The 21,906-nt window shown below is 40.5% G+C and overlaps 1 protein-coding gene across 1 annotated transcript in view; it reads right to left on the reverse strand.

Moving 5' to 3' along the window:
* golgb1 (golgin B1) overlaps positions 1-21,906 on the reverse strand; it is a 92,375-nt gene that overhangs the window by 57,490 nt on the left and 12,979 nt on the right. Inside the window, exons 2-12 of the mRNA XM_062967857.1 lie at positions 21,459-21,516; positions 20,030-20,173; positions 19,411-19,557; positions 15,886-16,008; positions 13,572-13,739; positions 12,771-12,956; positions 12,102-12,224; positions 9,519-9,632; positions 3,436-3,757; positions 1,751-1,860; positions 1,354-1,471 (exon numbers count right to left, since the gene is read on the reverse strand). Coding sequence (XP_062823927.1) covers positions 1,354-1,471; positions 1,751-1,860; positions 3,436-3,757; positions 9,519-9,632; positions 12,102-12,224; positions 12,771-12,956; positions 13,572-13,739; positions 15,886-16,008; positions 19,411-19,557; positions 20,030-20,173; positions 21,459-21,503 — 1,600 coding nt within the window. The 5' untranslated portion in view covers positions 21,504-21,516. The remainder of the gene's footprint in view (positions 1-1,353; positions 1,472-1,750; positions 1,861-3,435; positions 3,758-9,518; positions 9,633-12,101; positions 12,225-12,770; positions 12,957-13,571; positions 13,740-15,885; positions 16,009-19,410; positions 19,558-20,029; positions 20,174-21,458; positions 21,517-21,906) is intronic.

Raw genomic sequence — 21,906 nt, forward strand, 5'->3', positions numbered from 1 at the left:
TGTGTATTTTTTTGTGTTTTTATCACACTAAGAGTAAAAGGGGCTGAGATATTCTGCAGGCTGCTATCACTATCCTGACATGAAGCCCCACCTCCACCGCATCATGTACTACACTGAATCAATGCAAATGGATTTCTTTATATAAGGGGCTTCAGCACACGCACCACGGCGAGACAGGGTTCTGGAACCAATATCCCACAGATACAGAGGACTGACTATATTAAAAAAATAACTATTATTATCTTGGTTACCTTCTCCAAGACAGTGACTCCATAAGGATATTTACAAATAGCAAGGCTTTTAAACTTTTGCTAAGCAAACTGCAATTTGTGTCACAATATGCTTTTTAATATGAATTTGAAATTTAGATTACGTGTGACTGTCCTGTTCGATTGCTAAAGATACAGAGATGTGTTGCTGCCTACCATGGGAAAGGTAAGTAGCAGCTGCCTCAAGAATCCTTTACTGAGCAGACATGAGAGAAAAAGGGCAGCAGATAAGCTTGCCTCCTTAACTACCTGTAGCATGTTTAAAAAACATAGATCCATCAATTCTGCTACCAAAACAGAAATTATAAGAAAGATAAAGGCTGGTGAAAGGGAAAATAATCATCCCTGGATGCATTTTGGAAGGAGCTTTCAAGTAATATCCAGAAAGGTCACAATGTTTTTACTTAATTATGCATGCTTTGCCAGACCTAGCTGTTTCATTTCAAATGTGCACATTGTTTTAGATGAAAAGATTTCTGAAATTTGTTGAACTGTTTTTTTATCCTATAGGAACCTTTCCATGTTATTTCTACCTCTGATGCCTTTGAACACATCTACTTTGTCACTTGAGGTATTCCTGTATTTCCTATATTTCCTTTGCCTTAGAGCTATGGCAAATACTTAAATATCACAACACAGATGTCCAAGTTTATCTTTAGTGGACTAATTTATCATTTCTTTCACCATTTATGAATGTTGCCATGAACAGAGAAAACACCATCCCTAAATGCTAGGAACCATACGAAATCCAGTTGCCTAGAAAGCCGGATCCAATCTCAAATAGAGGCAGGAAAACAACAGCAGGTTCACGCTGGGCAGATTCAATTGTGGTCCAATATGTTAGGAATCAATTGTTTAGTCTTACCATCTAACTTCATTTACAATTACATCCCCAAGTACCTTTTGAGTTTATTCAGCGTACTAATGATTATTTAAATTTCGATTCCATGTATTCTAGTGAACTTTTATTGTTTACTGGTACGGCTACCTCATTACTATTTTCAGTTTATTAAATTGTAATATGCAGAATTAAACTGAAACCCTCAATATTCTTTTCCATCACAGAAGTCTAATAATTACTTACCATTTTGAGTTTTAAGTTCAGTAAAAGATTGTAGTGTGGACTGTAGGTCTTCCTTTTCCTGTTCCAATTCTGAAATCCGGTCATGTAAGGCAGTTACATTGACACTTGCTGATGTAAGCTACAAAAGATGCATTCTGTCATTAAATTTCTTCTGAAATGTAAGACCTTTTATAAGATATTTGTTATGGAGTAGCAAGGGTAACCCTATCATATGCATTTCAATAAAACAAAAGTTTATACTACATACATCTATTTTTCAGCTGTCAATATATTCCAATAAAGACTGATTTCTTTACATCTTATAATTTAAAGTGTCACATGGGCACCTTTTAGTTATTTACATCTATGACACAGAATTAAACACATAGAAATAGGTTTTGTCTAACATTTTACATACATTTTTCAGCTCATCTTCAAGCTGTCTGATTGTGGATTTCGACCAAGCTTTCATCTTAAGGAACCTTGCCTCAGATTTGCTGGCCTCTTCCATTTTCAGTTTTGCTTGAGCTTAAACAAATAGGTACTTCAGTCATTATTCAGAACTGTAGCAGAAATTCTATTATGGTAAGTGTTGCACTGTATTATACTATTCATAAAATAATAATGTGAGTTTGAGAGAAATATTAGCAGGGCATACGCAATGTAATATATTGGACAATTTAATACTGCAGTTTTATGTCACAGATCCCTGGGTTAGACACACAAAAACACAAAGAGGTTGGCTTCCTTTTGGGCCAGCCGGTTTGGATCGCTGCAAAAGGCTCCAGAGAGAAACCCCAGGTGAGTAAAAGAGAAAAAAAATGCGTATTATGGTTTGGGAGTACAATATCAGCCAGCGGGAAAAGTCTGCAGGAAAATTCCTTTGGTCTGAAGTTGTGTGGGGAGTGAACAGATTTTCTGAAAAACCACTCCCCCCCCCCCTTTACCAATAGGAGAGATGAAACAAAACTGAATAAGAATGTGATGCTAGAGGGGCACTGTGTCACCTTTTGTCCAGAAAGTGCATGCAAAGGCTCTGTATGCCCTGGCGTCTCGTCTACATACACACACACTTGTCCTGTGATCTATGTGGGGGAAGAATGTGTTAAAAATGGGAAACCGCCACAAGGTGGCAGTGCAAGAGAATATTTTTGGAGAAAAATTGGCCCTATATTTTTGATTTTCTTTAAAAAAACCTGCCTACAGGTGGATTAAGAACTAATGTTGCTTTTCAAAAGGACCTACATTTTTTACTTTTTACCAGTAGAACTGATTTTGCCTGGAATAGCTTTCACCCAAGATGAAAGTTCTCTTTTTGAAAACAAAGGCATGATGCATGTTGTTTAATTTAAACCCTGAGCCAATTGACTAATGAAATTGACTATTGAGAACAACGGTAGCTCTGTAGGATTTGGATCCTGGACTTTTGTTATTTTGGCCTAGCCTCCCTACAAAGGGATGGTTAGTATTTTTATAACGGAACATTAAATTGAACAAGTAACCTGGATTTTTGTCGGATCTGAGAGACAATGAGGGACCTTTTTTCATATGTCATTTGCCAACTTTGATTTGTTAAGCCAAAAAGGAGGATATAGCAGAGAGAAAGGCAGCAGGACCAGAGTAAAAGGGATCGCTGCAGATAAATCGTAAAAGAGGGGCCAGGGAGGAATCGTTTGTCGAGGGGCCATGGAGGGGTTGTTTGGAAGCCAAGGAGGATGAAACTAGTGGCTTGCCTGCCCCACCAGTGGAGAGGCGAGGGATTTCAACAGGATTGGCCACGACGAAAGTGATGCCAAACAGGATGATCGACAGATGGGTAATCAGTCTCCCTCCCCCTTCTCTCTCATTATGTTTCTGCTCTTGGACTCCTGCAGTATTACCCATCCTTCATAAACACACAGAACGGCTATCTAAAACAAATGAGGCATGCATAAACTGGTATCTACTTGCAAGGCTTACTTCTTCACTTCACCGAATATATTAGCAGTACCCTGCTTCCTGTGTAAAAGAATGCCCACAAAAATGGCTTTCCGGGCTGCTTATCTTTACAAAAAACTGACCACAATAAGGAATTGTAAAAATAACTGTTCAGTAATATGATACCTTCAAGCTGTTCCAGCTTTAGTTTAATTACAGCATCTATATCAACAGCCTGTTCCAAATCATTTTGTCCACCAGAGCTTAATTTGTCCAATTGTTTCTGAAGTTGAAGCTGGATTTGGTCTTTTTCCTGCAACTCAGTTTCATGCTTTTCTAGGAGCACTTGGATCTCTACATTGTGACTCTTTTTGACCTCTTTCATTTCATTCTCATGTTTCTCCATCATGTCTCTCAGCTGTGCTCGCATTACATGCTTTTCAGCATTCAATTTGGATTGGAGGTTATCTTTTTCTAACTGAAGGCGGTTCAGATGTTCGTTAATTTCCTGAAATAAAAAAATGTATTTTAAATGGACAAAAATGTTTCTATGTGCCTTCAAGTTACCTGTCAACATATAGTAACCACAAATTCAGAGGTGGGATATTTGCTTTTAAGAAAAATGACTAAATTGTTATGTTGAAGTCATTCATAACGGAATAGTGGCAGGATGGTGTTCTGGGTTAAGTGCTGGGCTACTGTTGGATAATTCCCCTCCCCCCCCCCCCCCCCAAATACTGAAATGGAAAGCTTTTCATCTAGTTAAGTGATCCTTTCTGCAAAAAAGAAGGGGATAATCTGCCTTACTGCTGCAGCCTCTTTCTTACTCCGAAAAAGGCCCCAAGTGCTTTTCAGAGCATGCAAGGGGTTTAACGTGCAAGTAGAAAATCTGAGGCCCAAGAATTAATCCAATCAGTATCAAGTCATTCTGCCACAAAAAGTGTCCAAGTTTATTTTTCCCATGGATAGCTGTCCTTAGGGATGCATCAAGACTGCTTTCAAGCAAAATTTGAGGCATAAACCCCAAATGCTGCCTAATGCAATATCATTTTTTCAATGGGGAGAATCTGGTTCTATAGCAGCTGATCCTATTCCAGAAATACAGTAGTCCCCCTTATCTGACTTCCGCTTAACACTCCGTATTATCCGACACCATCTAGTGGCCAATTGGAAACATTGCGCCCTTCACTCAATCCAAGGTGAGAGCTGTGGCTCTTTCCCGTTCGAAAAAACTGGAAGGAGGATGAAAGCGCATCTCGGAAGGGAAGGAAGGGGGGGTGAATCATCCCATGGGGCGGGCATTTGTATGCGAGGGAGGAGGGGGGGAAAGGAAACGCGATGGCTCTCCCTCTTCCTCCCTCTTTCTCTTGGTGCACGCAGGCAGAGCCTTGTTTCCAAATCAATGGGGGGAAAGGGCTCGTGATTGGAAGGAAAGAATGGGGGGGGGGGGGGAGAAGCCAAAGGAGCGGGCCCGGGTTTGGGAAAGGGACGCAGGCAAGGCCAAGTCAGGGCTGGCGAGTGGGGCGGCAGGCTGGCTGCCTTCTGTCGTCTCCTTACCTGGGCGGGTGGGCGGAGGACCCCCCCCCCCTTTCCTCCTGCACACACACTTTGCGCCAGATCCCCCCCCCCCTCCCTCTCCTTCTCCCTTCCTTTTTCTCTCCCATGCACTCTCTCTTCCTCCTCCTCCTCCCCCTTCTTCTCCCTGTCAGCCTTGCAGCAACTTTCACTTCTGGCCTCCTCCTCCTCCTCCTCCTCTTTTAACCCAAGCAAGGATCATTAGAGGCACAGCACCCTAGAAACACAAGAGACCCCCTCCTCCCTTCAGAGGCTCTCCAGCCCAGCCCCATTCTGCCAGGCTGAAAGGCACAAGCCAAGCCCTCCTCCCTACACAAAGCCACCCAGCTCCAGGTGAGATTCTGGAGACAGTTGACCAATATCAAATATTTAGCAAACTTTGGTTTCCCAGTCTTGCCATTGCTCTGCTCAATATGGGATTCTAGAGATGATTAATCTACAGTATATCAGTGTGTTCCCAGCTCTGGTCTTCCAGGGGTTTTGGATTTCAAACAGGATGTTTTGGTGCTTAATTTGTAAAACCATAATGTAATTTGACATTTAATAGGCTTTTTCTTAATCCCTCCTTATCATCCAACATTTTCACTAATCCAACATTCTGCCGGCCCGTTTATGTAGATAAGTGAGACTCTACTGTAACTGTAATCCTCTTGCAAAGGTAGTGGGATGTCTGTTGCTCTCTCTATCAATCTCAAAGGCTTATAAGATAGACAAGAGATATCACCTTATCACCACTAAAATAAAGGTTTGTGAGCATTCACATAGTTGTCTCCCTGGAACTGAAAGGGACTGGAAATCAACTACAAAATCTACAGTATGCACTGGCATTTTTTCCAGAAGAGAGACACGGAATCATCCTGCTGCTGTCTGCCAACATATTTCTAAAGTAATGCACTGTTCTTTTTTAAATATTTATTTATTTTACTTTATTCAAATATACATACATTTGCGAGTGTTTGTTTCACACAATGCAATACTTTTCATCTATTCGTCTTTCATAATCATTTCTCAGACAATATATTTTCAATAAGGGGTCACAGTCTTCTATTTAAATAGTACATATATATTATAGGCTCAAAATTAATATCCGTTTCTCCCTTGCCTTCAATCTATTAGCTTCCTCTATGTAGATTTTCAAGTTAATTTTACATTGAGATATTGGATTATTGATTGCCATTCATTAACAACGTTCTCTAAGTGTATAGTTGTTTTGTCCATTATTAGCAAGTCTGTAATGTAATGCATTGTTCTATACTATTTGGCTGAGTTCCAGATGATCAACAATTACCCTCTGGTTTATTTTCACTGCACCAGTGCTATTTCTAAAGAGATAAAGGAATGGTTGCTTACCTGTACATATTTCTTTGAGAGATCATCTGTGAAATCTGAACATATGGTAGTAATTGCACCCAAGCAACCCTCAGTATTGCCAGAGGTACTCTGGCTACCGTCCCACACACCCTCCCTGAAGGCATATATGCCCTGGAGAGGCTGTAGCCTCGGTTCCCTGCTGCCTAAGCAGCGGTTAGAACATAGGCATGACGTAAGTGGGGAGGATGGGCGGGGATGTGCGGATTTTACAGATGCTCTCTCAAAGAAAGATGGTTACAGGCAAGCAACCATTCCTTCTTCGAGTCAGCTGTGAAATCGCACATATGGTAGACTAGCAAGCAACTCACAATGGATGGTGGGTGTCATGACAGTGCTGAAGCAAGAAACGCTCTGCCAAACGCTGGTTGCCTCCTGGAGATTACGTCTACCTTGTGGTGTGCCACAAATGTGAGCGGAATAGCCCACGTAGCTGCGTTGCACTCATCGTGTAGCGGGACTCCACGGCTATAGGCCGTGGATGCCGCTACTGTTCTTGGCCTTTCAGCAGCTGATTGTATGACATTGAAGACCTCCCCTTAAATCAGTAGGATTGAGACTGGAAGCCGTACTTTTGGGCTGCCTGACATACTTCCTGATTTGTTTTGAGCTGTGTGTCCGTGTCTGGATTGAATAATCCTGCATCATGAATTGGCACATTCTCTACCAAGGCCTTTCCCTCCTGACAGAGTGGATGCACCAAGCCATGCACGCTGACGAACTGTGGTGGCCACAGCAAAAATTCTGCCTGCCCCTTCATCAGTATCTGTTGCTAAATCCTTCTGGACTTTAGCCAACGCCAAGCCTTCCTGTTGGAAAGCCTTTGCCATAGGCTGTTGGTCCTTTGACAGGGCATCGAGGTAAGGGCCTATCTTTTTCCACAAAAAATCCTGGTAAGTCACCATATACGCTCCGTAATGAGCTATGCACGTCATAAGTCCTGCACCTAAGTGGACCTTTTTCCCTACTGACTCGAGCTTTCTGCCTTCCTTGTCAGTAGGTGTTGTATTTGTTTTAGAAAAACGCTGTGAGACATGTTAGTGACCGCCATGTTCGGCTGTGGTGGTTTAGACACCCATGCTGCAGCAGAAAGGTCAACCTTGTACAGGTTATCACTCCTGCGAAGAACTGCACCAACTATTGCCGGAAGCACATCTGGATTTTGTGTCACTTGGAGAAGGTATGGAACTGCTGGAATTGACAAAGAAGGAGAAGCTTGCTGGCGTTGTTCTTATGATCTGTACAGGTGATCCTCCACTGGTTTATACGCAGATGACTGCAATAAATTAAGTGCACGTGACAGGTGCAACATTAAGGCCAGAAAGGTTGCTGTATCTGCTGAAGGCAAGATATCTGGGGTTGCTGCCATCTGCTGAATGATGTCAGTCTCAAGGTCTATATGTGACTGTATGTGCTGCTGCTCAGTGAGAAACAATGGATTTGCAGTGGTAATTTGCGCAGGTTGACACCTAGTGTCTACTTGAGGAGAGAGCACTGGTGGCTGGGGCTCTACAGCAGTTACTGGGCCAAAGAAGTATGCTCTTCCGCCTGGAGAGCGATGTATATATTAAGCCTGTGCATTGGCAACATAGGATGACGTTATGGGCACCTGCCACGCAGTTGGATTAACCTCGGCCCTCTGCCTCGGTGGAGGCGATGGGTAAGAGGGAATACGGGGTGGGAATTGGCGGGCTCCCTCCCACATGGCAAGGGAATAGGGAATGAGATACTTCTGGTCGCTGCATGCATGCCTGGCCTGCAGTTGCCATGACCATAGCGGCTCAGCGCTCGCTCACAACTGAGTGGCAAGGCTGAATATGGAGCGGTACCGGGGGTGGGGGGGGTGGGCTGTCTCCACTCCAGGGAGCAAGGCCACACCTCCACCCAGAGATGGCGTCGGGGGTGTGACGTGAGAGCACGCACTGCCTCCATACTTTCGTAGAGAGGAAGTGGGCGGAGCCAGAGCCCTCAGATTCGCCGGTGTGCTGGGTGCCTTGGGTGTTCCGGAAGCGGCAGAAGAGTCTGCTCGCTTTTTCTTCTTCTCTGTGGTCCCAGAGTCCAGAGAAGCATTGGGGAGCGTTGTCTCTTTGTCAACTTCATTTACCCTGGGCAAGGTTAACGCTGCTTGGCTGCTTTGCTGGAGCGTTGGAGGGGCGCAGCTGCGCTAGTCGAAGGCAGAGAAGGTAAGAGTGTCTGCTCATAGAGCAGCGCCTTTAAACGCGCCTCTCTGTTCTTCCTTGATTTTGACGTAAAAACCATACAAATTTTACATGCTTTGATGGCATGAGACTCCTCAAAACAAAGGAGACATTTCTCATGGCCGTCACTGTCTGGGAAGTTGTCTCCGCAGGACTTACAATTTTTAAATGCCGTTGAAGCCATACTAGCCTGTCTCGTAGTCAGGGAGTCCTAGTTTGGGAGGCAGAGGTCAGAGTATCCGTTGTAGAAGTCCAAATTCGTAACCAAAGTACCAAAAATGTATAGAATTTAATATAATTTTGAAGAGGGGTTCCTAATAGCTGCTTACAGGCGGCGGAAAAAAAGGAACTGAGGCTACAGCCTCTCCAGGGCGTATATTTCTTCTGGGAGGGTGGGCAGGACTGTAGCCAGAGTACCTCTCAACACATGTTGAGGATTTCCGACAGCATTGCTTGGGCGCAATAACTACCATATGTGCAATTTCACAGCTGACTCGAAGAAGAAATATGCCGTCTCTATGTATCATAAGGGCATGATTTGTAGGAATAAGCCACTTGCAACTGCTACTTTTAAAACAAATACAAGAGACCGGCATAAAAAGTAGGATAAATCAAGTTCAACAGGCTTTTATGCTTGGTGCACTTATAAGCTGGTACAAACTTTCTGGAAAAAGGTAATTAAAGAAACAAATAAAATTATTACTAAAAAAGTTAGGAAAAACCCAGAAATGTGTCTCTTAGGTTTATTTTGTGAAAGAAGATGTAAAAAAAATTCAATACAGTTTTTTTGTTGCAAGATTAATAATAGCAAAATCATGGAAGGGGGGAAGAGTTGCTTATAAAGGACTGGAGAGGAAAATTATTAGACTACACATTCAAACGGTCAAGTTCTCCGGTGGTATTCAGGGAGGAAATAATGAAGATTTTGTTAGAAAATGATGGCTTGCATTTGTATATTTAGAAAGGAAGACAAATGTAGACTTTAAAATAGCTGCAAGGGGAATGTATTAATATAAAGAAAAGGGTAGGTTTTTTGAGATATTAGGTTTACATTGAGTCATATTTGTAATAGCCACAGAATGGAAACAACTGGCTTATAAGTCACTAGGCATTGCACCTTATTCTTACTTTGAGCTGCTGGTCTTTAGCATCCAGTTCTTGTTGCAACATAACTATCACTTGTGTTCTTCCAAGCATGACTTCTTCCTTTTCATGGAGCTTCTGTTTCAAGGCTTTCAATAACTGTTGAGGATAGATGTTAACTTAATGAAATACAAGAAAAAATATCTCTGTAGAAGCCAAAGTTTCTATAAACCCAAATTTCTTTGGCCCATCTAATACAACTAAATTCCAAAGTTGTACGGTAAGTAAAACCATGACATTAATTGAAAAAGGCATCTTGCCAAAAATATCTATATCTAATCTAATCTAAATCCAATCTAATCTAATTCTATTCTAATTCAAATTCTAATTCTAAATCCATAATAAAAGTGAAAACCTGTATGTGTGTATATGGCACGGGTGTCCGCTCAGACAGCCTCCGGCCTCCACAAACAGGCTATAGTTCCCAGTGCTGAGAAGTCAGCAAGTCACTCCCGTTCACTGACATTGAGGTTACAGCGAGCGCCATGAACATGCAGCCCAAACCCTGCCTATGTCCTCCCCAAACACTACGGCCCACCACACAAGGAATGCTTTCATTTGGGGACAATTTCATCCTAGATTTTGCTTTTTCTTCCACCACAGGCAGCCATCCCAGGGTACTTCATTGCTGTAGAATTTGCATGACCCAGCCTACTGCCCTTCCCTTTCAAATCTGTCTGCAGAACAAACACAGCAGAATTGAGCAGCAACTAAACTTACTGGAGGAGTTTGGGGATTGACTGCACTGTGACTCCTACTGGGGAATTTAGAGGAGTTATAGTTCACCTACACCCAGAACGCACTATGAACCCAAACAAGGATGGGTCAGGGCCAAGCTTGCCATGCATACCCGATAAGCCCAGATTTGAATACTGGTAAGTTTGGAGGGGAATTGGCGTGGACATTTGGGATTTATAGTTCACCTGCAATCGAACCCCACCGATGATGGACCAGGACCAAACTTGGCACACAGAGCCCACATGACCAATAGAACATATTGGACAAGTTTGGGGAAAAGGGACTTATAGTTCACCTGCATCCAGAGAAACAGTGGCTCCCACTGAAAAGTGAATGTTTGTATGTATGTATGTGGCAGCTTTCTGATCGGCTGCCACTTTCATGGACAATTACGACCGCCACGAATGACAGACCTGGCCCAAACTTGGCATGCTTAACCCCCATGACACACTTTCCACCCTTGTGCGGTTTGGGGGAGGATGGCCCATGGATGATGGGATTTGCAGTACTTTCAAACATTTCAACTCCCACAGAACACTGTGACACCCACCAGTGATGGCACTGGACCAAACATGGCAGACATAACCCCAATGATGCACTTTATGTCCTGGTGCAATTTGGTTGAGGATGTGCCATGGATGATGGGATTTGCAGTACCTTCATACACCTCCTGAGACCACTGCAACTTCCAGGAATGACAGAATTGAACCAAACTTGGCACACATATCCCATAAGACACACTTTACATGCTGCAGCTGTTTGGGGGAGGATGGGCCAAGGATTTTGGGATTTGCAGTACTTTCAAATGCTTCATCTCCCACAGACCACTGTTACTCTAACTAATGATGGATCAGGACCACACTTGGCAGGCATACCCCCCATGATCCACTTTACATCCTGATGCAGATTTGGAGAGGAAATACCAAGGATAATGGGACTTGCAGTACCTTCACTCACTTCCTGAGACCACTGCAACTGCCACAAATGACTGATCAAGACCAAACTTGGCACACAGAGCACCGATGACCCACTGTACACCCTGGTGCCGTTTGGAGGACGATGGACTATGAACGATGGGAATTTCAATACCTTCACTCATTTCCAGAGACCACTGTGACTCCCACCAACGGTGGATAAGTATCAAACTTGGCACACATAGCACCGATGACTCAGTCTACATCCTGGTGTGGTTTGGAAGAGTTTGGACCACTGATTATGGGACTTGCAGTACCTTCACTCACTTCCAGAGACCACAGAGACCCCCACCAATGACTGATCAAGACCAAACTTGGCACATAGAGCTCCCATGATCCACTCTACATCCTGGCACTGTTTGGAAGGGAATGGACAGTGGACGATGGGACTTGCATATTGGAGTTGTAGTTCTAGACTAAACTTAGAACACAGGCAAACAATGACTTTCTCGAATAACTCGGGCACCGCCGGGTCCCCAAGCTAGTAGAATATAAAAGCCAAACAACTTTCTGCTCTCAAGGGTAGGGTCAAGCTCTGATACCACAAAAAGCCTCTTCTCATTCTCATTAAGCTCTAATTCCCTGTTAGTTTCCTTCTACCTCACTACCACTCATGCAAAAGCTCCATCTTAGAGGAGAAAAAACTAGTTTGTGCTCTTAGTAACCCAAAATCAGCAAAATATAGGAGAGCTTGCTAAGTACAGAATGAATATCAGAGATCTAAGGAGTATCTCTTTTTTGAGATACAAACCAAATTAAATTGGAAAACAGTGTGCTTGGGGATTTAACTGGATTCTAGCAATCAGGCTCTGGATTCTATTCGTTCTACTACTGAGTTACAGCGCATGTTTCCTACCTGTTCTAGATCAGCACTAGCATCAGATTTAGCAGCCATCTTAAAGAGTTCTTGCTCATGTTTTTGGGCCAGTCCCATCAGCTCTTTTTCTTTTTCCTGTATAATATTCTGAAACATACGAATCTAAAAAATAAAACAAACAAGACTCTATAAACTGATCATAGCAACATCATTAAAACTGTTAGTTTAAATATGAATTATGAATACCTCAGTAAAGGTTTAAAACTACCATTAAACAATGTAATGTTGCTAAAAAGTTGGTTCAGAGAAATACACAATAAGACTATTTCAATAACATCCACCTTATACTAGAATGTATTCTTTGATAGTAACATCATACAGATGATGTGAAGAAAGCTACCAGACAAAGCTAGTAGGAAAATATAGGATCGTTTATAAATAATAGCGAAAATCCTACCAAAAACACAGAGACCTGGAAGTCAGAATGATTTTGCAATTATCGCTCAAATCTCTCAAGTATCTGTGAAGGTCTTTTCTTCTCAGAATCCTTCAACCCTGAGTTTTAAAATAATCAGAAAAATATTCTTCCTGTTCATTATTTTAACTAACCAAATCCATTTAGAGATAAATCCATTGTGTTATTTTCCTTATCAGAATCCAAATCCTAACCATTCACATATTAATACATTTTATCAAAAACATACTTACATTTTGCGTATACATGGCTTCTCTTTCCTGGAAATGCACCTTCTCTTTACTCTGAAGGCTTTTAAGGTTTTTAATTTGTTCCTCGAGGAGGCTACATCTTTCTTCACTGTCTCCAACTTTCTTTGTAAGATTCTGAACTAGGATTTGCATACTCTGTAATGAAGCCTCCTTTGTGGAAAGATGATTCTTTGAAGTTCACAAAGAAAAAGAATGAGATTAGAATGGGAATAAGCCTTTCAGGATCAATGACATACAGTGTTCCCTCATTTATCGCAGGGGTTAGGTTCCAGGACAACCCACAATAAGTGAAAATCTGCGAAGTAGGGACATTATATTTATTTTAATATTTATACATTATTTTAGTAATTATACACTTTTTAAAGCCTTTATCAACCAATCGTGTGTTGATAAATCGCCTCCTTCTCCTCCTGTTGCCGCTTGGGCTCCTTTTCTCTCCCTTTGGCTTCTCCTTCCTCCCTTCCTTAGGCTGTAAATTGTAATTACTTATGATTTATAATTGTCTTTTAGAGTTTACTGAAAAACTGTGAAACAGCGAATCCGCAAAAAGTGAACTGTGAAGTAGTGAGGGAACATTGTATTCAACTAAATAGTTACGAGTACAAGTGAAAAAAAAGCAGCAAAGAAATTACTGTATGGAAAAAATACTTTATGCCAGCAACAATCGAAGGAATGTGCTTTTGTGCATCTGCTCAGCCTATTGGGAAGGCTGTTACATCTGTTGATGAACAGTCCTTGTTGATAGATAAGATAGAACTTTTACAAATCAGAGTTTAAGAATACCTTTAATTCATTGTTAAGTATTAGTAATTCTTTGGCATCATTATTTGATCCACAGGATAACTGTAAATCAATGATATAGGCTTCTTTTTCATCTAGCTTTTTTTGCTTCTCAGCAAGCATGGCATCAATTTCTGCCCCCCGTTGATGTGCAGCATCCACTTCAGCAGTCTGGAAACCAAAATTAATGTTTCATCAGAAATGAACTAAGCAATATTATGTCTTCTTCCAGTTTTAATAAGACAAATTTATGGTATCCTCATTTATCACCATTTTCTTCCAAACTCTTAAGCATGACTAAATCTTGTCAGGTTTCTTTTAACTCCGGTGAGATAAAATAACAGTTCTTTCCATGTGACAACTAAGTTGGTCAAGATGAGCAGTATTTTAAAAATGTGTTATGTGTTTGAGTCTTATGAGCGATTCTCACTTACTTCTATCACTTCACAAAACTGGTGAAGAAAAACTTTATGAAGCCTGTAAAACTTAATTTTCTGGGGTACATCTCCCAGCCCTAAATAGTGTTATTAACATTAGTAAAATAATATGTTTAATAATAACTACATTTCAATATGTACATTCTCATGTTTAAGTCTAGAAATTTTAGCTAAAAAACCAACCTGCAAAAACTGGCTGGGTTTTTCACAGATCAGTGTATGTACAGTTCCCTAATTCTCATTTCAAAAGGAGTTATCCCCTTGCCTGCATGGAGTGGTGAAAGGCAAAAGCTTAGTCCATCCTGGGAGAACCTAAAAGAGGTACTAACCCCTTCTATTCTCTCCATTGTGGCGCTGCTTCTGGCCTGTTTTAATGCCTAGGCTAGGAAATGACAGCAATAGCTCTATTGTGCTTTGCCTCAAAGGAGTACCAGACTAAATTCTTGCCTTTTGTTACTCTTCTCAGACAAGAGGATGGTTCATTCTATGATAAAGAGTTAATACTATTCCCTTCTTGTAGAGTTGCAAAATGCCTCTTTAAATGCCTTAGCAAGAAAAAGATAGTGGCAAAAAGCACCAAGTGCTTGTGCTTTCTCCTCTTCACAAAATGACACTTGACTTATCCATCAATTATATCAAAATTCATAGATTTGGCTTCAAAACCTGCCCTTGACTTTGACATAAAGTCAACTTTTACATGAGTATATCAAATAAGTGGACCTTTTAGTTGATGAACTCTGATCCTTCCCTGGAATTTCTGAACTATCAACGTATTAGGAACTCTTTCCATTTTACATCCATTTAAAATCTTCACATAAAAATTAATTAAACTTAATTAAAATCCCTAAAAAACCTAATATTTTAGGGCCTTTTTGGTGGTTGTTCCCAGACTGTAGAATTCCCTCCCAAGAGAGACCAGATTGGCCAAATACCTTATAATACACATAAATAGTCGTAACAAAATGAATGGGGACACAAAATATCTCATGATTTGTAACATAATAACACACCTTTCCAAGATTTTTGCCATTTATGAGTAACAATATGTAAATATGTGAAAAAAATTAAAATTCTACATTCCATGACACACCTACACACTACAGACAAAACACTTAACGTATCGCAACACTGATTCTGGAAAGCTCCAATTTAGAACTATTTATTCAGTTAGAGTTTTTATTTATTTATTAAATTTGAAGCCCAACTTTCCATTAAAAATGATTTTCATAATGGTTAACAATAAAAAACACAAGCCAGGATCCAAAGTGGTACATCTGCTGATGACATTGTTTCCTCAAGGAATATGAAACTGGGGACATGGTTTCCTCCCCTCTACACTTCCTGTGCAACCAAAACATTTGGCCAGGGGGTTCCTGCAGTTTCCCTTTTACAGATTTCTGTGCATATCTGAGAGGGGAGAATGTTCCCTCCAGGACACTGGATTTAGATTATATGAAAAACAACTTTTTAATTCAAACAAAAGTTGTAGACCAAAAACATAACCAATCATATAGAGAACAAATAAAATATTTAGTAGAAAAAGAAACTGCAGAACCCGTCATATTTTTAAAAATCAACAGTAAATCAATTTGCTGATTGTCAATCTCCTGCCTAATCAAAATGTTTTGTTTTTCTTGATGGAAGAAAAACAACAGAGATTAAACAATGATATCCTTCCCTAGCAGCAAATTCCAAAATTTTGGAGTCACTGCCAGCAAACACTATACTCAACGTATTTTTAAAAATATAGAATTGCATTAGAACAAAAAGTGACTCCAGTATTGATGCTTAGGCAAGTTTGCATGGAAGGCTGAAGTCTTTCAAATGGGTCTCCAGTCCAAGCAATGTCAACAATGAAGAATATTTTCATGGAGCAATACCTTTCTCTGAAGTTCTTCATTTCTTTGAGCATTCTGTGACTCTAATTCTTCAATTTTCTTTTTAAGTACCAATATTTTTCCACGACTTGCAGCAGCATTATCCTGATCACCATCCCTAGAACCCTAAAATGTAAATATGGAAACTTAGATTAGGTGTAAGATCCAGGCTGTATGAAAGATGTACAATAGTATATAAGAATTATTTGTTTTCGTCATAAAAAAGAACACTGCCTGTTTTAGACCTCTGTTCAGGAATTGAGAATTTTGCTATACTCAACATATTTTTAAAAATACAGAATTTGAACTGAATATTTTTAAACAAAAACAAAAAAGTTCCAAATATATTATTGTGATTTTGGTCCTAAAATATAAAACAGCTTATATGCAGAGCAATACAAAATGTTCCATTTTTGGGTCAGAGCTCATGAGAATGAACTTGAGATCTTCTGAATGCCAAAAGTGTTCTGTCAACTGAGCTATGATCCCTGCCATTATTTGAGGAAGAAAATGAATGAATTGCTCATTTAAAATCCTGAATCCTTTACTTATTTCTACTTAAGGTATACAAGAATGAGGATTGTGAAAATACAAACACTTTGATGTATCTGGTCTTATTTGAAAGATTTTGTGACATCATGCTTTTTAAGAACACAAAGGACTTGGGATAATATTCTCTCTCTCTCTCTCTCTATATATATATATATAATAATAATAATAATAATAATAATAATAATAATAATAACAACAACTTTATTTTTATACCCCGCCCCATCTCCCCGAAGGGACTCGGGGCGGCTTACATGGGGCCTAGCTCGATAAAACAATCAATATCAGTAACACGACTATAAAACAATTATACCAGTAAAACATCAATAGCAATAAAACAATCATTAAAATCGGCAAGAAGCATATGAAAAACATACAATATTAAAACAGGAAACTAATTCATAAAATCCAGAACAGAACGTGTCGGTAGAGATGGACAATAAAGTGCAAAATAGCATTGGCAACATCTCGAAATGGGGGCTATTATAAAATAGGCAGATGGATCAGTCCAACATCAAATTAGGTATTAAAGGCCTTTGGAAGAGCCAGGTTTTTAAGCTCCTACGAAAGGAGAGGAGGGCAGGGGCCTGCCTGATCTCTCTAGGAAGAGAGTTCCAAAGCTGGGGGGCTTTGGCATCACGGCAATTCACAAAACAACAAAACCCAACACCCCCCAAACTCTAAAATTGGCAACACAATCCATCATCCCTGCCTCCAGTAAGATACAACACAATCACACAAAAAACACAATCACAACACCAAAACCCACAACAGGCAATGTACGCATGCACGTGGAACTCAAAGTATTTTTTGGGACAGCATGGCTGCCCAGGATCAGCTCACTCCCTCTCTCAGGTCCCTCCTCCTTCTATGCGAACCCTTACCAGATGCCTCCTGGCCTTTTCCCGGCAGGCCCTGGCCCCTTCCTTCTGCCCATTCAGGCTGCACCCGGTCTCCTTCGGGACCTCGGGGCCCACACCTTCCTGCACCCATGGGCCTCCCTATCACCGCTGGACCTCCTGGCCCCGCCCCCTCCACAGCTTTCCAACTCCCATGGGCTTTCCAGCCTTCCCTTCCAGGGCCAGAAAAGAAAAAGGTAAGCAAGGGTCTCCCTCCTCTTCCTGCTCTCTCTCTTCCTTTGGAAGAATTACCACTCCCCCTTCGGCCGCCCCATAGGGGCGAAGGAAGAAGCGGAAAAGGAGGACAAAGGGGAGGAAGAGGGAAGGGGAATGGGCTTCCTGAGCGGGAGGAGGGAAGGGAAGGGGGGTCACACTCCCTCCCCCCTCCAAACAAAATATAAACAAAGGCAAGGAAAGACCCGACAATAGAACACAAGGTTGGGAAACAACGAAAAACAGGACGAGGAATTACAGGAGGGGCTTTCTTCGGGAGGGGGCTACCATGGGAGGGAACTTCTACTATTCTTATTCTTATTGCCATGCTTTCTATATTTTGTAATATATATATAAAATACAAAATAATAAATACAGCCAGACATTGAAGCTGCAAGGATATTCAGTGCAATTCAACCACACTAATAAAAGATTAACCTTCATAAAAGGCGACCAAGATTTGAAACAGTGATACTACTCTGAAGCTGACCAACCAAAGATTTCCCCTAGGTAGCAAGCACCCAGGCTTTGAACCACTGAGGCTATTCATTACAATTCTACCACCCCAAAAAACATTCTTCTAAAAGGCAACTACCTAACCTTCCAAGCAGCAAGCCTATTCCTTTCTATTCCACCTCACCAAACAAGGATTCACATAAGAAAATGGCCAGGCTTTCAGGCTACAAAGCTATTCACTGTTATTCCACCTACCTAACAAAGAATTCCCATACGCCACAGCAACGCGTGGCCGGGCACAGCTAGTACTTTATAAAATATTTAAGCTACAATTGTAAATACGTTGACAGCATGCATACACACACACACACACACACACACACACGAATATCCATTTTATTGCAGCATGAATGAATCAGTGAATCTTGTGTTTTCTATCTGCCTCTTCTCATGTGGCCAACAGGAGGAGTTCAGAGGCCTTTATTTCATCTTAATTACTGTGTGTCTTGTTACTCAGTCTGCATTTGGCATTCATTATGAAGAGTTGTAACAAAACACTCATAAACAAATATGCTACTATCCAGATGCTGATGGACAGCAAACCATTCAGTATTGGCTATGGTAGTTAGGTCTCATAGGAGTTGCCATTCAAACATATCTAGTAGACTTCATTTTGCTCACTCCAGTTATTTAGACTAGCTTACTTAAAAGTGTTAACTTAAAAACAGCAAAAAAGGAGTCATAGTTATAGGCTGAGAAGACATAGCAAACTGCAGTTTCTAAGGAGCTCCTTGAAGCAGCATAAAGAAAAAAAAGGTATGGGCTTGGGACTGCAGTGTTGAGGACTGCTGAGGTTTATTCATAGAATCATAGAGTTGGAAGAAACCACATGGGCCATCTAATCCAGCAGCCCACTTACCTGGGACATGTTTCTGAATCATGATATCTAGGGCCTCTTCCACACAGTTGAATAAAATCCCACATTATCTGCTTTGAACTGTAATATATGGCAGCGTGGATTCAGATAACCCAGTTCAAAACAGATATTGTGAGGTTTTCTGCCTTGATATTCTGGGTTATATGATTGTGTGGAAGGGCCCTAGGAGTGTACTATAATGCCAAAATATAAACAAAAGACAAATGTAGCAGAGCAGCAAGCAAAAAGGCAAGGCACTGCCTGCTATTTCCATCACTTTGTTTCTGCCACTTGAGCTGCTCCATTTAGAAAGCAACTTATCTTTTTAACAGCAGCAAAAGCAAAGTACCTCATTGGTAAACAGAATCTACCACTAACACAAACACGCATGCATACAGTCTGTATGGCTACCAGCTTTAGAAAAATAGTAAATGAAAGATCATTACCAATGCATCAAGACTTAACGTTTATCTGAATGTTAAGAATGTAACTCACTTTCTTTTGCTCAGATTTTCCTTCTTTACTTCCAGCACCTGACAGCTGCTTCTTAAGTTCCTCTAATTGTGAAGCTAAAGATGTTACTTTGGCTTTGTTTTGCAGCTTTAATTTGGAAATCTTAGCTTCAGAAGCTTCTTTTTCATCCTACAAATTAATGATTTTATTTTCAGACAAGTCAATTGGCAATTTAAAATTAATTAAACATATTATAAGCATGTATAGGATAGAAGATACTTACATATACATATATGAAAATAAAAAGATAGTTTTAGCACTGAAAGATCAACAACTCCAAGTCAGGTGGTCTTGGATTGGATGAGAAGCCACATGTTACACATACCAATTTGAAATGGACAATTTTAAGCCTGAGTTTATCAACAGCACCTGTTCAAACTTGGGAAGCATTTACATTCTGAGTGACAAACAAATCTGGAACATTATGGCAACTTAAAATAAACCAGCATCTTCTTAGCACTTGCTCATTATGATCACTATGATTCCAGTCTGATATAGCCATTTTTAACCTGATATTTAAGGAAAGCACTTTGTACTAAGACAGCTGTGAAGTTCATTTTCATTCATAAGGAGATGCAATTCTGAACTACACAGACAATACCTTTAACTGTTGCTCCTTATTGTGCAGCTCGCTCTCCTTTTCCTTGACAAGTTCTTTGAGTTGTGTTATCAGTTGCTTATTCTGGGCCAGCTGCTCAGTTAAGTCACCAGCTGACATGCTTGCTGCTTGAGAAGTGCCATGAAGCTGCAGATAGCAAAAGGAGTTTTGCAACAAAATGATGCAGAAAAATAAATGTTTATGTATTATTAATGGAACATGAAAGATCCATGTCACGTAAAACAACATCAGCTCAATTATAAATATCTGAAAATTATTTAACACCTGTGCCCCAACATAGCTAGTCATTGAAGAAAGGGATACTATAATTAATATACCAACATTTCCTGCACATCAGCATTTATTCCAGCAGGGAAAACAGTTCTACATGCTCACTTCAACAAAATGAAACATTACTACAATCCTGTATGTGCATTATCATGCCCACAGTACTCCAGATACCTAACCAGCACAGAATATAGTGAGACTATTATGTTCCCCAACTTGGAAACTTATCCCTCTATTAACAGAGGTTAAAATTGTAAATGTGGGATTTGTGTATTGATAGTGCTTAAATGCAATTTGTGCCATGCTTGTATTGCAACTGATTGCATCATCCAGAATGTACCATAATGTGGAAAGAGTTAATTGCCAAGAAGCTATGATGACCTTGATGTGTGGCTGGAACTAGGGAGTATCCAGACACAAGTGTTTGTGCATACCGATTGCATCAGTTCAGTTGAGTTCTGTCTGCCTAGAGTTCGAGTCAAGTTCTGTTGGCGAACAGAACAGTCCTGTGTTCGTCTGTCGTCTGCAAGTCTGTTTGTGTTGATTACTGCTGCATACAGTAAAACTTTGTAAATAGTTTTACCAACGTCTCTGAGTGTCTCTTCGTTCTGCGTTCCACTGCTTCCATCCAACTACTGCTGCGCTGCAAATACTCTGACAAAAATAGCATTCACCTTCTTTGCTGCAGCAGCACATTCCTGCTTTTAGTCAATTTATGATAATCCCAAGGTATTTTTCACATGTAGTACTGCTGAGCCACGTATTCTCCATCCTATACTTATACATTTGGGTTTTGTGACCTAAATGTTGAATTTTGCATTTGTTTTTATTAATTTCATTTAATAGTCTGGCATTACCTGCAAACTTGATAAGGATTCCCTCCACCCCACCATCGAAGTCATTATATAAATGTCGAAAAATAATGGCCCTGGTACAGAACACCAAGGCACTCCATCTGAGACCTCCTTTGACTTGTTCAACAAAGGCAACATGGGAAAAATCAAGATGGTATTTACCTGATATTTGAGAATTAATATTAATTATGCTGGGTGCAGTAAATGCTCAAAACATTTCAGGTGTAAAAACTGAATCAAACCTACAAATTTACAACAGAAATTAGGGATTATTTTTTTAAAGTACTCACTCCAGAATTAGGGATTGAATCATCACCACTTCCCCATTTCCACATAGTTTAAAGGTGACTATAGGAAAGGATAAAAAACATTGGTTATTTCAGTAAATGTAAGATTGGCAACTGCTTCTTAAATTTTCATTTATGTCTTAAAACAATCAAAATAGAGCATAATAAGACAATAGAAACACTCAAAAGGAGTAAAATACAGAGACAATAAAAGAATAACAGCTGAAAGCTTTCCACATGGTGAAGTCATGGTGTGCTATTCTCACTGAGAACATCTTCATTCTGGTAAAGAACAGGGCATGCAGCAGAGATTTTCTACTGATAAAGGACATGTAGGAATGAGCATGTGCTGTGGCAAAAAATGGCAAAGTAAGCCCACAAGTATCTCCAAGTCTGTTTTTGAGGCTTTGCAATGAATGCCCTTTTCTGGCCAAGAAGGGGGATTGTGCTT

This window comes from Anolis carolinensis, chromosome 1 (genome assembly GCF_035594765.1).
Source record: "Anolis carolinensis isolate JA03-04 chromosome 1, rAnoCar3.1.pri, whole genome shotgun sequence".
Lineage (NCBI taxonomy): Eukaryota > Metazoa > Chordata > Lepidosauria > Squamata > Dactyloidae > Anolis > Anolis carolinensis.